Source organism: Zophobas morio, unplaced genomic scaffold, assembly GCF_036711695.1.
Source record: "Zophobas morio isolate AGI-343-1 ecotype UQ-CSIRO unplaced genomic scaffold, CSIRO_AGI_Zmor_V1 ptg000022l, whole genome shotgun sequence".
Lineage (NCBI taxonomy): Eukaryota > Metazoa > Arthropoda > Insecta > Coleoptera > Tenebrionidae > Zophobas > Zophobas morio.
This window is the reverse complement of record NW_026972127.1, coordinates 2,811,271-2,826,387: the sequence shown is the minus strand read 5'-3', so window position 1 is coordinate 2,826,387 and position 15,117 is coordinate 2,811,271. Positions and strand designations below refer to the sequence as shown.

The window sequence follows — 15,117 nt, the reverse complement described above, 5'->3', positions numbered from 1 at the left end:
TAGAGGCGTCGAAAAAAAAAAACGTAAAGGTTACGTTAAAATATTTGACAACGGAGTAACAAATCAACAAGTCCACAACATAAATATAAATACAGACATTTCGAAAACGGTTAGCTTTTCTCATTTTAATTGAGCGATTATTTAAATACGACCTCTAAGGTCACAATCGTCAGAAAATTAAAATGCACCACTTTTTTAATAAACTATTTTGTGATGTTTTATCTACGTGGAAAAGAAAGAAATGTCTACGTTCTTCCGGTATTTTGTATTTAAATATTAAATAAATATAAATAAACGCATTGTTTGAATTCTAAGAATCCGGTAAGTAGAAACTATTACAAAAAAAAGTGAAAGCCGAATCATTTGCACCTTAGTTATTTATTCACCTCAGCAAAACAAAAACTCGATATTCGATCTTCGATGACACGTGACTTGTAAATTTTCTGCAAATCACCATGATAAAAGCAGCGACACACCTTACACATCCAAATCAGTATAGCACCAACTTTGTCGCCAGACAAGTGAAAATTTTTTCTACAACCTTCTAGGGCAACTACCAATAAATAAACGAATAACATGGATATTTTTTGACATTTGAACTTGGAGAAAAGTATTATTATTTTTTTAATTTTAAAAAATATCTAGTAAAAATTAAACAGCTAAAAATTGTTAAAAATGGTAGAATTAAGAAAATACAAAATGGTTAGGATATGTGGAAAATATTATACTAAATATAAAACAATATTAAATTTTTCGACTTTTTCTGAAATTTATAACATTTTTTTTAATAGCAAAGTTTTGGTAATTTTGTTAAAGTAATGAACTGTTTCTTTTTAAATAATGTGAAAATGGTTCTTTGAAATTCTTTATTTAAAATTGGAACGGAATGAAATGTATTTTGGTAATTTCCGAAAAATACTCAAAAAATTGAGATTTGAAAAACCTGCCTGAAATTCGCAAAAAATTCTGAAAAATACATTCGTCGAGCTGATTCGAAAAATTCGCTTTGAAAATACATTTTTTAATATATGTATTACAATCGAGAATTCGAAGTCAGAAAATCCGGAAATCTAAGTTGAAAAATCGAAAAGTCCAAAAATCAAAAATCCAACTCGAAAACCCCCTCGAAAAATTCGAAAAGCAAAAAATTGGAAAGTCGAAAAACCGAGTAATTGAATAAACGAAGTCGAAAAATCCAAAAATCGGTAACTTCAAAAATTGAAAAATCCAAGTCCAAAAATTCCATGAAAAGTTCAAAAACCGAAACACTCAAATCTAAAAATTGGAAAATTCAAAAATCGAGATTCGGAAAAATCTGAGAAAACATTAAATACTTCAAAAATTGTGATTTTTCATTTCATCAGTTCTGGAAAAATTGGAATTTTTGAAGAAATGAAGCCAGAAATAACTTCCACAAGTGGAGGTCTACAAAAAATGCATTTTGGTAATTTTCGAAAAATGGTCAAAAAAATGACTTGAATATCCTGCCTAAAAATTGGCAAAAAATTCTGAGAAATACACTTCGTCGAACTGATTTTAAAAACAGAGGAAAGCAAGATTTTCGAAAAATTCGCTTTGAAAATATTACATTTTTTTAATATGTTAAAAATCGAGAATTAGAAGTGAGGAAATTCAAAAACCAACAAATCGAAAATTTGAAGAATCAATTGTTTATAATCGAAAAATTTAAAAGTCCAAAAATTGGACATGCGAAAGATCGTAAAGTCCCTGGAAAAATCCAAAAATTGAACAATGAAAAAATCTAAGTTGAAAAATCTGAAAATCGAGAATTCGAAGTCGGAAAATGAAAAATCTAAGTCAAAAAATCGAAAAATCCAACTCCAAAAATACAAAAAGCAAAAAATCGAAAAGTTGAAAAATCGATGGCGAAAAATCCACAAATCGGACATTCGAAAAACCGAGAAGTTCAAAAATTGAAAAATTCAAGTCCTAAAATGCGTCGAATAGTTCAAAACACAAAACTTCGAAAAGTCGAAAAATTGAGAAATCGTAAAACAAAGTCGGAAAATCCAAAAATCGAGAAATTTGAAAGTCGAAAAATTGAAATGTCCAAAAGACGAAAAATCCAAAAATTGGACATTCGAAAATTTGAAGAATCGATTGTTTAATCGAAGAATTCAAAAATCCAAAAATCGGACATGCGAAATATCGTAAAGTCCCTTGAAAAATCCAAAAATTGAACAATGAAAAGATCTAAAAGCTGAAAAATATAAAAATTGTAAATTCGAAGTCGGAAAATGCAAAAATCGAAGTCGAAAAATCGAAAAATCCAACTCGAAAAATTCAAAAGCAAAAAATCGAAAAGTTGAAAAATCGAAAGCAAAAATCCAAAAATCCGACATTCGAAAAATCGAAAAGTTCAAGTCCAAAAATGCGTCGAATAGTTCAAAACACAAAACGTCGAAAGTCGAAAAATTGAGAAATCGTAAAACAAAGACGGAAAATCCAAAAATCGAGAAATCGAAGTCGAAAAATGGAAATGTTCAAAAGACGAAAAATCCAAAAATCGGACATTCGAAAAGTCGAGAAGTTCAAAAATCGTAAAATCAAAGTCCAAAAATACCTCGAGAAGTTCAAAAAAATCAAAACGTCGAAAAGTGGAAAAATCTAAAAATCGAGAATCCGAAGTCGGAAAATCCAAAAATCGAGAAGTGGAAGTCGAAAAGTGCTAAAACTGAAAATATAACTCGAAAAATCCCTCGAAAAATTCAAAAAACAAAAAATCGAAAAGTCGAGAAATCGAGAAATTAAAAAAACGAAGTCGAAAAACCCAAAAATGGGAAAATTTAAACATCGAAGTCGAAAAATCGAGAAATCGAACTCGAAAACTTAAGAAATCGGGCATTCGAAAAATCGAGAAGCTCAAAAATCGAAAAATTCAAGTCAATAAATACCTCGAAAAGTTCAAAAATCAAATCGTCTAAAAGTCGTAAAGCGAAGTCGAAAAACTCAAAAATTGAGAAAGCGAAGTCGAAATATCGAAAAGTTCAAAAAGCAAAAATCGAAAAATCGGGAAACTGAAAAAACGAAATCGAAAAATCCAAAAATCGGAAAATTCAAAAATCGAAAAATCCAACTCGTAAAATTCCTTGAAAAATTCAAAAAGCAAAAAATCGAAAACTCGCATAATCGAGAAATTGAAAAAACGAAATCGAAAAATACAAAAATCGAAAAATTCAAAAATCGAAACATCCAAGTCCAAAAATTCTCGAAAAGTTCGAAAATCAAAACGTCGAAAAGTCGAAAAATTAAAAAATCGTAAAACAAAGTGGGAAAATCTAAAAAGCGAGAAACCGAATTCGAAAAGTCCCTCTAAAAATACAAAAAGCAAAAAATCGAAAAGTCGAAAAATCGAAAAATTGAAAAAACGAAGCGGGAAAATCCAAAAATCGGAAAATTTAAAAATCGAAAATTCCAATTCCAAAAATTCTCGAAAAGTTCAAAAATCAAAACGTCGAAAAATTAAAAAATCGTAAAACAAAGTGGGAAAATATAAAAAGCGAGGAACCGAAGTCAAAAAATCCCTTGAAAAACACAAAAAGCAAAAAATCGAAAAATTGAAAAACCGAAGCGGGAAAATACAAAGATCGGAAAATTTAAAAATCGAACTCCAAAAATTCAAAAATCGGACGAAAAACAAAGTCGAAAAATCCAAAAATCGAAAAAAAGTCCAAAAATCGGAAAATTCAAAAATCGAGACTCGAAAAAGTCGGAGAATACGTTGAAGATCTCGAAAAACGTGTTTTTTTTCATCAATCAGAAATATATAGATTCTATTAAAAATATACTTCAACGAGCTGATTCCAAACATAACAGAGCAAAATTTTCGAAAAATTCGCTTTGAAAATAATTTTTTAAGGTTACTAAATAAAAAAAATATAGCTTTGATAATGAATTTTTTTTTTGAAAGTTTGACAAACAAACAAAAAATTATAAAATTTATAGAGATCCTAAGCGTTTTGACATTTTTCAAAACCTCTTTGTGGTTTGTGGTATTAATTTTTGACATAAATTAAATTAAAAAAAAAAGTATATTAAAAATTGTCATTTTTAATTTTATAGATTCTGAAAAAACGAAACAAAGAAATGAAGCCCAAATAACTTGTAGAAGTCGAAATTTATAAGAAAATGTCTCGGTGATTTTCTAAAATTGCTCGAAAAACGACAAAAAAATTCAAAAATTGAGAATTTTGAAAAATTGTCTCAAAAACCTCAAAAAATTCTGAGAAATGCAATTGGACGAGCTTAAATTATTTTTTTTTAATGCCAAAAGGTAGAAAAACTGCCAAAAAAAATTAAAGACAAGATGCTTATCATTCAGATTATTTAGAGTTTAAAATTTTTAAACATAAATTAAATTAAAAAATAACATTAAATATCTTGAAAAGTGAAAATGTTGGATTTTTCGAAGAATTGAAGCCGCAAATAACAAGTTGAAATCTACGAGAAAATGTTTTTTGTTATTTTTCAAAAAATGCTCGAAAACGTCCAAAAAATTCATTAAAAAATTGGGATTTTTGAAGTTAGCTATAAATCCTCAAAAAAATCTAAGAAATACGTTTTTGATTCGAAAAACATAAGCTGAAGATGATTTCGGACAAGTTTTTCTAAAAACTATACTCTGGAAAAATGAAGTCAAAATAACTTGTAGAAGTCGAAATTTAAAGAAAACCTCTTGGTAATTTTCCAAAAATTGTTCGAAAAACGGTCAAAAAATTTGGGAAATAAATTTCCACGAGCTGATTCGAAAACATAACGTGTTGCTGATTTAAGACAAGGTTTGCTAAAAATTCCGTTTAAAAACATTCTTTAATGAATCGAAATCTCCAAAAACTGTAAAAAAAGAAAAATTGTAGAAGTTTTAAGCATTCATTTTCTCAGAACTTAAATTTTTTATAAACAAATTAAATTAAATTAAAAAAAAACCAAATATTTCGAAAATCGCCATTTTCCATTTTTTCGATCCTGGAAAAATTATCCCGAAAATCATCATTTTCATTTTATCCATTTTGGAAAAATTACTTGAATTTTCGAAAATATGAGACTGAAAATAACAAAATTGAAATTGAATTGAGCTTAATTTTTTTTTTAATGCCGAAAGGTTGAAAAACCGTCAGACTCTTCAGAGTTTAAATTTTTTAAATATAACTTAAATTACGGCACAAAATTAATTAAAAAAATGAGATTTTTAAAAGTTATAGCTCGAAAAATGGTCACAAAAATGTAGAAGTCTTAAGCGTAAACAGCAAAAAATTCATACTGGGGGGATGAAAAACTGAAATTTTGAAAAAGTTGCTTAAAAATCATTAAAATGTAACATTTGATGATCCTGGAACAAGATTTTTGAAAAAATACTCTCATTTATGCAACACGAAAAATAAATTAGGACATTTCTGATTTATCTAATGCTGTAATCAACAGTTTTAGGTTACTTTATGAAATATTAGTCAACTAATGCTGACAACCTTTTTAAAGTACGCCCAGTTCTTTAAAACGAGATATAAATCGATATAATTCATCTCTCTATTTCGACACCTACAAATGTCCACTCATTTTAACCAATTTATTTTTATTAGCCACGTGAACGTAAAAAATTACTTGCTAGACAAGGTTCAACCAAATTAAATCTTCAGCGATCTGAAAACCGATTTTAGAAAATTTTCCACCTTAAATTTCGCCGAAGACCGTCACCACGGAATTTTCCAGACTCCCATTCCGCCTATAATAAATGCATTTCTTCGCAAATTTTAACGACTTGCCCAAAAAACTCCCACCAAAAACAAAAACAAGCCGAAAACCTTGAAATTTGCAAATCACGGTATTAATTTTTTTCCTGCACGTGTCTGAAACCACGCTCTTCAGGCTGTGACCCCACACGAAAACTCGTCTTCCCCTTACCTTTCGCCCATCCTGTGACGACGTTCCCCAGATAAGCCACCCGATAAGTCGGATCCGGCCTCGAGATCGTGACACTCGCCGTCTTCTTCAGCCTCAGCCGGTTCAGAAACGTCTTGAGCATCTTGCGCCCCCGCTCCTTCTGCAGCCCCTTTCCGGGCATCTCGCTGTTCAGCGCCTCGATCGAGGGGACTTTCTTGTTGTTCATGGCCTTGCAGAAAAGAGCCGCGTCCACAACGTCCTCTTCCTGTTCCATTTTTCTCGGCAAAGCGGTCTTCTCGAAAAGTGACTAGTTCCAACCAAGGAAATGGCGAAAGATAAGGCTTCCGGCTGGTTTTCGTCCGACAGCAGAAATTTCGCTCCAACTAAGCGAATTTACATCATGTTGTTGCGTAAGGACGTCACATCGTCGCTTTTCGGTTTGCGAATGGGATGTGGCGGCGGCGTCATGAGGTACCTGGAAATAATAGAGGAACTGAATTAATGGAAAGATTGACATTTTCGAGCAGGTAGTAGAAGCTGTTTTGGGGATTTCGAAACGGTTACGACACTGTCAAACTGATCCACCGCACTCTCCCGACCTAAGTCCAAGTGAGTTGTGTAGGTGTGGCGCAACGCCACCTGCTGTTGCTTTATTTCCCAAATGAGCTCTCTTGTGTGTAAACTACAAGCAATTACGGATGTTGGTGAAATCCGGCTAGGAAAATCTGCCCGAATTTTTGATCACGCACCAGGAGAGAATCGCACGCACCTCCAAGGTCCACAACATTCACAGCTCTAAATCTGTTACAAAACCGTTTCAAAAAAGCCGATAATTCATACTTGGAAGATATCAACATTTCTTTTGTGCGGCTGCAATATGTTGTTAAAGAACTAGTTTGGTCGTTTAGAGGTCAATCAGCTGTTGGTTTCGTTTGTTTTATCTGTCTGCGTCGACAAGAACACTATTTACTCGAAAAAAATGGCAACCACAGCTCACCTGTCCAACCTAGGTATAAATATTCCTTCTTATTTATAGCAATTGCATTTTTATGCTAATTCACTCTAATCGATTCACTATACTTTCGAAAGTGTCGTAATCGAAATTTTGATTTGGCGGCTAATTGAGATCGCCGTTTTTCAAGGTCGGGCGCATTGATTCTCATTTTTCGTGTGTATCTTAAAATGGACGCCCAAGGGTTCGGCTCGTAGGGTGTGGGCGCACGCTGTATTTGTTGATGCAGAAATTTTAGTTAGTTGTTTTGACACAGAGGCTGAGTTGTGGCTTCCTTTTAATATTTTTCGTGGACTGACTCACCCAGTCGACAAATGTGGTTGCATAATGCTTGGAAATAGAAATTTGTGTTTGTTGAAATGTTAAAGTTTGGATGGTTTTCTAGTTGACTGGGTTACAAAATTGAGTGGTTTCGATTTCGGTTATTTCAGACATATGTGACGATCTAGTGAGTTAGAAAGCGACGTGGCGATCATCAATCATGGCGCTGAATGAAATAGTTGAATTTAATTAATTTGAATTAAATGTCGGTGAAGTATTTAGCTTTTTTACTTTGGGGCATTTATTATAACAGACTGTCATGGGTGTAATTGATGGGGGACATTAATTTTATTCGGAGTATAATGGTACCGTGGATAAAGGAGAAGTACGCGGATGTAGAAGAAATTTTAAAATAGTTTTTTGCGTGTCCAGCGATATTAATCTAACCGGAGACAGTACTCATGGATTAGGTAACAGCGGATAAGTCACTATGACGTTTTTTCTAAATGTTTTATTCTGGTCTAACGAAGATGCCATAAAACTTAAAGCTTTTAACAGTTAAAAAAATTAGATTGATAAAAACGTTGTGAAGTGTTTAATTTATACATTTTTTTCGCTTAACAAAAATTTTAAGACCTCGCGAAAAGTTCAGGCATTAATTTAATCACTTTCAAACAAACATTACTCTAACATACGTCACCGGGACCAAAATAATGCAATAAAACTAACCAGTTCCCTTTGTAAACAGTTCTAAGATGTTTAACGATGCAATAAAATTCTGTGCGCCAATAATAATTCAAATCTACGTTTGGAAAAATATTCACACTGATAGATATTCCAAGGAAACTGGATATTACGTAATTTCACAAATATTTAATTTGGATAAATCTCTTTAAATACGATTCTGTCTTTAGTTGCGAGTTGAGGGTTCATTTTTAAATTGCATTTTTTTTAATTTTGACAGGCATTCGTTTACATCACTTTGAAAGCGATGATAATTTTCCACCTCATGTAATATTATTTTGTTGTTTATCAAGGTATTTTTGTTTATTTTGTCATACAAAATTTCGGATAACTCGGACTTTTCGAGGTTTAATAATAATAATAATAATAATAACGTTTCAGCGATTCTTTTTCCCGAATCAAATTTGCCGACTTCCCATAACTAAATAAATTTACGGCTTTAACAACCTTACAATTAAGTATTTAATTCGGAAAAAAGTCTTTAATTTAATAAATTTTAAAATTATTTTATTCACAATCGGTCAGTAATGTGAAACTTTTAAACTTTTTAAAAATTTGGAAGTCAAGAGATGGAAGAAACTCACTTTCCACCCCACAACGTTACGTATGTGTAATTAATAAAGCAAGCTGTTATTTTTCATTCATAAATAAACCAAAAAAAAAATAATAAAACATCTATAAATTATAAACAAAAACAAAACCAACAAAAAAAACCATTAAAGCATAAACAATTAATTAAACCCTAGAGAAGATGTTCAAAATTCCTGCCTTGTGCATATAAGTAATCTCGTAATGTTTCTAAATTTTGATCATTTTTTCTGAAAGTTAGGCTCACTACTTGCTAAAATAAAACCGATTTTGGCAAATGAGATACTTTCTCAGAAAAGAGAGGGTGGGCGAGGTTAGTACCTGCTAAAATAATATCGATTTTGGCAAATGACATATCCGCTAAGAAAAGACAGGGTGGGTGGGCGGGGCTAGCACCTGCTAAGATAAGACTGTTATTGGCAAATAACCTACTCTCTAAAAAAATGAAGGGTATATCATTTGGCAAAATCAGTCTTAACTTGGCAAGTATTGGCCCCGCCCACCCACCTTTATTTTCTTCAAGGATATGACATTTAGCAACATCAGTTTTATCTTAGCAAATACTAACCTCGCCCACCCGCCCTCTATTTTCTTAGAGGGATCTCATTTGCCAAAATCACTCTTATTCTAGCAGGTACTAGCCCCGCCCACCCACCCTCTCTTTTCTTAGAGCGCATGTCATTTGCCAAAGTCAGTTTTATCTTGGCAAATTCTACTAATATATTCTTTACGTGATGTACGGGGTTTCGGGAGCCCCAACAAAATAATAAAAAAAATCTGTATGATGTACTGTTGTGGCCCCCCAAAAGTGCCCGATTTTTCGTTGGCATGGAATTTTTTGAATTTTTAAATTAATGTAAGCCTGGCTATTATCAGTGGCGTAGCATTTTTGAACAAACAAAATGTCAAATTTGACAAACTTTGTTATTCGGACGCTCATGATTTGAACATACATTTACAATAGAGAATATTACGTGTACTTTTGGAAAGCCGCAATTGTAGACTATGAAAAAAAAACGCTGCTAAGATTGATTTTGGCAGATGAGATGCCCCCTAAGAAAAGAGAGGGTGGGTGGGTGGGGCTAGTACTTGCTAAGAAACGACTGATTTTGGCAAATGACCTACGCGTACCTCATTTGCTAAAATCACTCTTATCCTAGCAGGTACTAGTCCCGCTCCAAAAAACTCAAAAATCCAGAAATCGAAGTCGAAATATCGAAAAGTCCAAAAATTGAAAAATCCAGCTCGAAAAATTCAAACAGCAAAAAATTGAAAGTCGACAAATCGAGAAATTGAAAAAACGGAATCGAAAAATCCAAAAATCGGAAAAATAAAAAATCGAAATCGAGAAAACGAAGTCGAAGAATCCAAAAATTGGACTTTCGAAAATTCGAGAAGTTCAGAAATCGAAAAATCCAACTCCAAAAATACTCGAGAAGTTCAAAAATCAAAACTTCGAAAAGTCGAAAAATCCAAAAATCAAAAAATTGAAGTCTAAAATTCGGAAAATCCAAAAATCGAGATTAAAAAGTCGAAGAAAACGTTAAATATATCGAAAAATGTGTTTTTTTTTTCATCAATCAGAAATATAAAGATTCTAAGAAATTATACTTCAACAAGCTGATTCCAAACATAACAGAGCAAAATTTTCGAAAAATCGCTTTGGAAATAATTTTTAAGGTTCAAAATAAAAAAAATAGCTGTTTTTTGTCGAAAGCTTTAAAAAACGAACAAAAAACTATAAATTTAGTAGAGATCTTAAGCGTTAAGATTTCTCGAAGCTTCTTTGTAGTATTAATTTTTGAACATAATTTAAATTAAAAAAAAACAAATATACTGTAAATTGTCATTTTTAATTTTATAGATTTTGGAAAAACGAAAAAAAAAATTGAAGCCAAAATAACTGGTAGAAGTCGAAATTTATAAGAAAATGTCTCGGTGATTTTCTAAAATTGCTCGAAAAACGGGGAAAAAAATTCAAAAATTGAGAATTTTGAAAAATTGTCTCGAAAACCTCAAAAATGCAGTTGGACGAGCTTAAATTAATTTATTTTGAAATGCCGAAAGGTAGAAAAACTGCCAAAAATTTAAAAAAGAATTGAAGACATGCTAATCATTCAGATTACTCATTTTTAAACATAAATTAAATTAATAAAATAAAAAAAAAATTGCAAAGAGTGTCATTTTTTATTTTATGGATTTTGAAATTTTTTTGTTTTTTGAAGAAATAAAGCCGCAAATAAGTCAATCTACGAGAAAATGTTTTTTGTTATTTTACAAAAAATTCGCAAAACGGCCAAAAAATTCATTAAAAAATTGGGATTTTTGAAGTTAGCTATAAATCCTCAAAATATCTAAGAAATACATTTTTTTTTCGAAAAACATAACCTAACGACTGATTTTGGCAAATGACCTATTCTCTAAAAAAATAAGACTGATTTTGGCAAATGATATACCCTCAACCCTTTATTTTTTTAGAGAGTAGGTCATTTGCCATAGTAGGTACTAGCCCCGCCCACCCACCCTCTGTTTTTTTTGAGGGCATGTGATTTGCCAAAGTCAGTTTTATCTTGGCAAGTTCGACTAATAAATTAATTATGTTATGTACGGGGTTTTCGGGAGTCCTAAAAAAATAATAAAAAAAATTAAGGATAGAGGGTACATTATTTGGAAAAATCAGTCTTATCTTGGCAAGTATTGACCCCGCCCGCCCACTCGCCCTTTACTTTCTTCAATGAAATGCCACTTAGTAAAATCAATTTTATCTTAGCAAATACAAACTCCGCCCACCCGCCCTCCGAAGAGAAGAAACAAAGGAAACTTAAAACATGTTTATAATAGTAAATTTTGTAATTTTACAGGGGCTGTATAAAATAAAAGAAACACGTGGTATAATTCACCCCGCCCACCCACCCTGGCTCCATTTCGGTGACCCATTTTGACTAGTCCGAGTGAAAGGTAGATCTCAGTTGAAGAGAAATAAAATCGTTAAAATCGGGGCTGGTATCTGCTGATATAAGATTGATTTTGGTAAATGACATAGCCTCTAAGAAAATAGAGGGCGGGTGGGCGGGTGGGCGGTTCTAAAAGTTGCTAAGATAAAACTGAACAATATTAAGAGTAATCACTGGAATGAAGAGGGGGTGGGTGGGCGGGGCTATTGCTAGCTTATGAAAGATTCTACTGGAAAAAGTTAAATTTAGCCCCGCCCACCCACCCGTCGTCTAATTTTTTCTAAGATAGGATTGAACAATACTAAGACTAGTCACTAGAATGAAGAGGGGGTGGGTGGGAGGGCCCAATGCTTGCCTATGAAAGACTCTACGAAAAAATTATACGTAGCCCCGCCCACCCACCCCACAAATATTATAACAAATAGTACAACAAAAAAGTTGGCGCTTTTTTACAGCCTATTTTCGATCAGCTAATTACAGCTCTGCAGAAGAATATGTATATAACACCGCCCACCCGCCTTCTATTTTCTTAGAGGGATCTCATTTGCCAAAATCAGTCTTATCCTAACAGGTACTAGCCCCGCCCACCCACCCTCTCTTTTTTTAGAGGACCTGTGATTTGCCAAAGCAGTTTTATCTTAGCAAGTTCTACTAATAAATTCATTACGTAATGAATAGGGGTTTCGGGAGTCCCAAAAAAATAACTAAAAATTTCTGTATGATGTATTGTTGCGGCTCTACAAAAGTGCCCGACTTTTCGTTGTCATGGAATTTTTTGAATTTTTAACTTAATGTAAGCCTGGCTATTACCAGTGGCGTAGCATTTTTGAACAAACAAAATGTCAAATTTAATCAACTTTGTTATTCGGACGCTCATGATTTGAACATACATTTACAATAAAGCATATTATCGTGTACTTTTGGAAGGCCGCAACTGTAGATTACGAAAAAAACGCTGCTAAGATAAGATTGACTTTGGCAAATGAGATGCTCTCTACGAAAAGAGAGGGTGGGTGGGCGGGGCTTGTATTTGCTAAAATAAGGCTGAGATTGGCAAATGACCTACTTCCTAAAAAAATGAAGGGTGGAGCAAAATCAGTCTGATCTTGGCCCGCCCTTTATTTTCTGAAGAGGCCTAATATCTGCTAAGAAAAGACTGATTTTGGCAAATGAGATCCCTCTAGGAAAATAGAGAACGGGTGGGTCTATGGAATTTTTATATTTTTTAGAATATTGAGAATCTTCGAAGTTTTCAGATTTGGTGGAATCTTCAGTCTTCAAAACATTCAGGGTCTTCAGAATGCTTAGAATCTTTAGAATCTATGTCTAGATTCTCGGAATATTCGGAATCTTCGAAGTTTTCAAAATTTTTGGAATCTTCAGTCTTGAACTATTCGGACTCTTTAGAATCTTTAGAATTTTTAGAAGCGTTAAAATCTTTATAATCCCGGAATATCCGAAATCTTTAGAATTTGTGGTATTTCTAGAATCTTCGAAATTTTTATTATCTTCAGACATTTTGGAATTTTGTTTCAGTCTTTGGATTTTTTGGAATCTACGTTCTTCGAAATATTCAGGGTCTTGAAAATCCTCAGAATCTTTAGAATCATTAAATCAAAATCAAGTCTTACAAATCTTTATGATCTTTAGAATCTCCGGAATCTTTAAAGTTTTAAAATTTTTTGGAATCTTCAGAGTTTTTAGTCTTTATAAACATTAGAGTTGTCATAATCCTTGGAATTTTTATAATCTTTAGAATTTTTAGAGTCGTTAACATCTTTCTAATCCCGGAATATCAGGAATGTTTGGAATTTCTAATATTTCTAAAGTCTCGGAAAGTCTTTGGAACGTTTGACATCTTTATAATCTTCAGATTTTTCAGAATATCCAGAATGTTCAGAATCTCTAGAACCTCCAAATCTTCCGAATCTTTAGAATCTCTGGAATTTATTCCGAATTTTTTGAAATTTCTGGAATTTATAGAATCTTTGAAATCGTTATTATCTTCAGAACATTTGGAATTTTTTTCAGTTTTCAGATTTCTTGGAATCTTCAGTCTTCGAAATATTCAGGGTCTCGAAAATCCTCAGAATCTTTAGAATCTATGTCTAGAGTCGCGGAATATTTGGAATCTTTTAAATCTTAGAAATCTGTATGATCTTTAGAATCTCTGGAATCTTCAAAGTTTTCAAATTTTTTGGGATCCTCAGTCTTAGAACTGTTCAGAATCTTCAGACTCTTCAGAATCGTTGGAATTTTTAGAATCTTTGGAAGTTTTAGGATCGTTAAAATCTTTCTAATATCGGAGGGTGGGTGGGCGGGGCTAGTACCTGCTAAGATAAAAACTGATATTGGCAAATGACCTACTCTCCAAAAAATGAAGGATAGAGGGTATATCATTTGGCAAAATCACTCTTATCCTGGCAAGTATTGGCCCCGCCCACCCACACTTTATTTTCTTCAAGGCTATGCTATTTGGCAAAATCAGTTTTATCTTAGCAAATACTAGTCCCGGCCACCCGATCTTTATTTTCTTAGAGGGTGTTATTTGGCAATGTTAACCTTATCTTGGCAAGCACCAGCCCTGCCCACCCGCCCTTTATTTTCTTAGTGGGTTAGTACCTTCTAAGAAAAGACTGATTTTGGCAAATGAGATCCCTCTAAGAAAGTAGGGGACGGATGGATGGGGTTAGTACCTGTTAAGATAAAACTGATTTTCGCAAATGACATATCCTGTAAGAAAAAAGAAGGTGGGTGGGTGGGGTTTGTCCCTGTTAAAGTAAAAACCGACTTTGGCAAATGACAAACCTTCTAAGAAACGAGAGGGTGGGTGGGTGGGGCTAGTACCTGCTAAAATAAGATCAATTTTCGCAAATGACATACCCTCTAAGAAAAGAGAGGGTGGGTGGGCGGGGCTGGTTTCTACTAAGATAAGAGTGATTTTGGCACATGAGATACCTGTAAGAAAAGAGAAGGTGGGTGGGTGGGGCTAGTACCTGCTAAGATAATACTAATTTCAGCAGATGACGTATTATCTAAGGAGACGGGTGGGCGGGGTTAGTCAAGAGCGTAGCGGAGTGTTAATCCCCCATTTTCCAGACATCCGGTATAGTATTTTTTTAATCGTAGTAAGTATTCTTTTTCATAATGTCGATTAATTGAAAATATTTTTGTTTATTTTGTTATTAAAAATTTCACATAACCTCCGACTTTTCGAGATTTAATAATAATAACTTACAGCAATTTTTTTTCCCGAATCAAAAAAAATGCCAACTTCCCATACCTACATAAATTTGGGGTTTTTACAACCTTACAAATATTTAATTTGGAAAAATGTCTTTACATTAATGAATTTTAAAATTATTTTAACTCCTGACGGGTATTTCTTTACTACACAAATTTTCGACCCTATATATCCTACTTTTTAAACGTACTATTATTTTTTGGAAAGTTCTACAATTTAAAATATTTTTGTTAATTTTGTTATAAAAAATTTCAGATGATTTCCGACTTTTCGAGATTTAATAACAATAACCTATAGCAATTCTTTATCCCGAACCAAATTTGCCGACTTCCCATACCTAATTTTTTTTTAATTTACCAAGTACTGGTTTTAACAGTTGTTTTCAACTTAATGTTGTTTCAAGACTTGCTTTTAAT

At 32.8% G+C, this 15,117-nt stretch overlaps 1 protein-coding gene across 2 annotated transcripts in view; it reads right to left on the bottom strand.

Moving 5' to 3' along the window:
- Positions 1–15,117, bottom strand: part of LOC135133604 (uncharacterized) — a 151,653-nt gene that overhangs the window by 36,450 nt on the left and 100,086 nt on the right. For both annotated transcript variants that reach the window (XM_064062057.1, XM_064062056.1), the window contains exon 2: positions 5,920–6,373. In XM_064062057.1, the coding sequence (XP_063918127.1) occupies positions 5,920–6,172 (253 nt within the window). In that variant the 5' untranslated portion in view covers positions 6,173–6,373. The remainder of the gene's footprint in view (positions 1–5,919; positions 6,374–15,117) is intronic.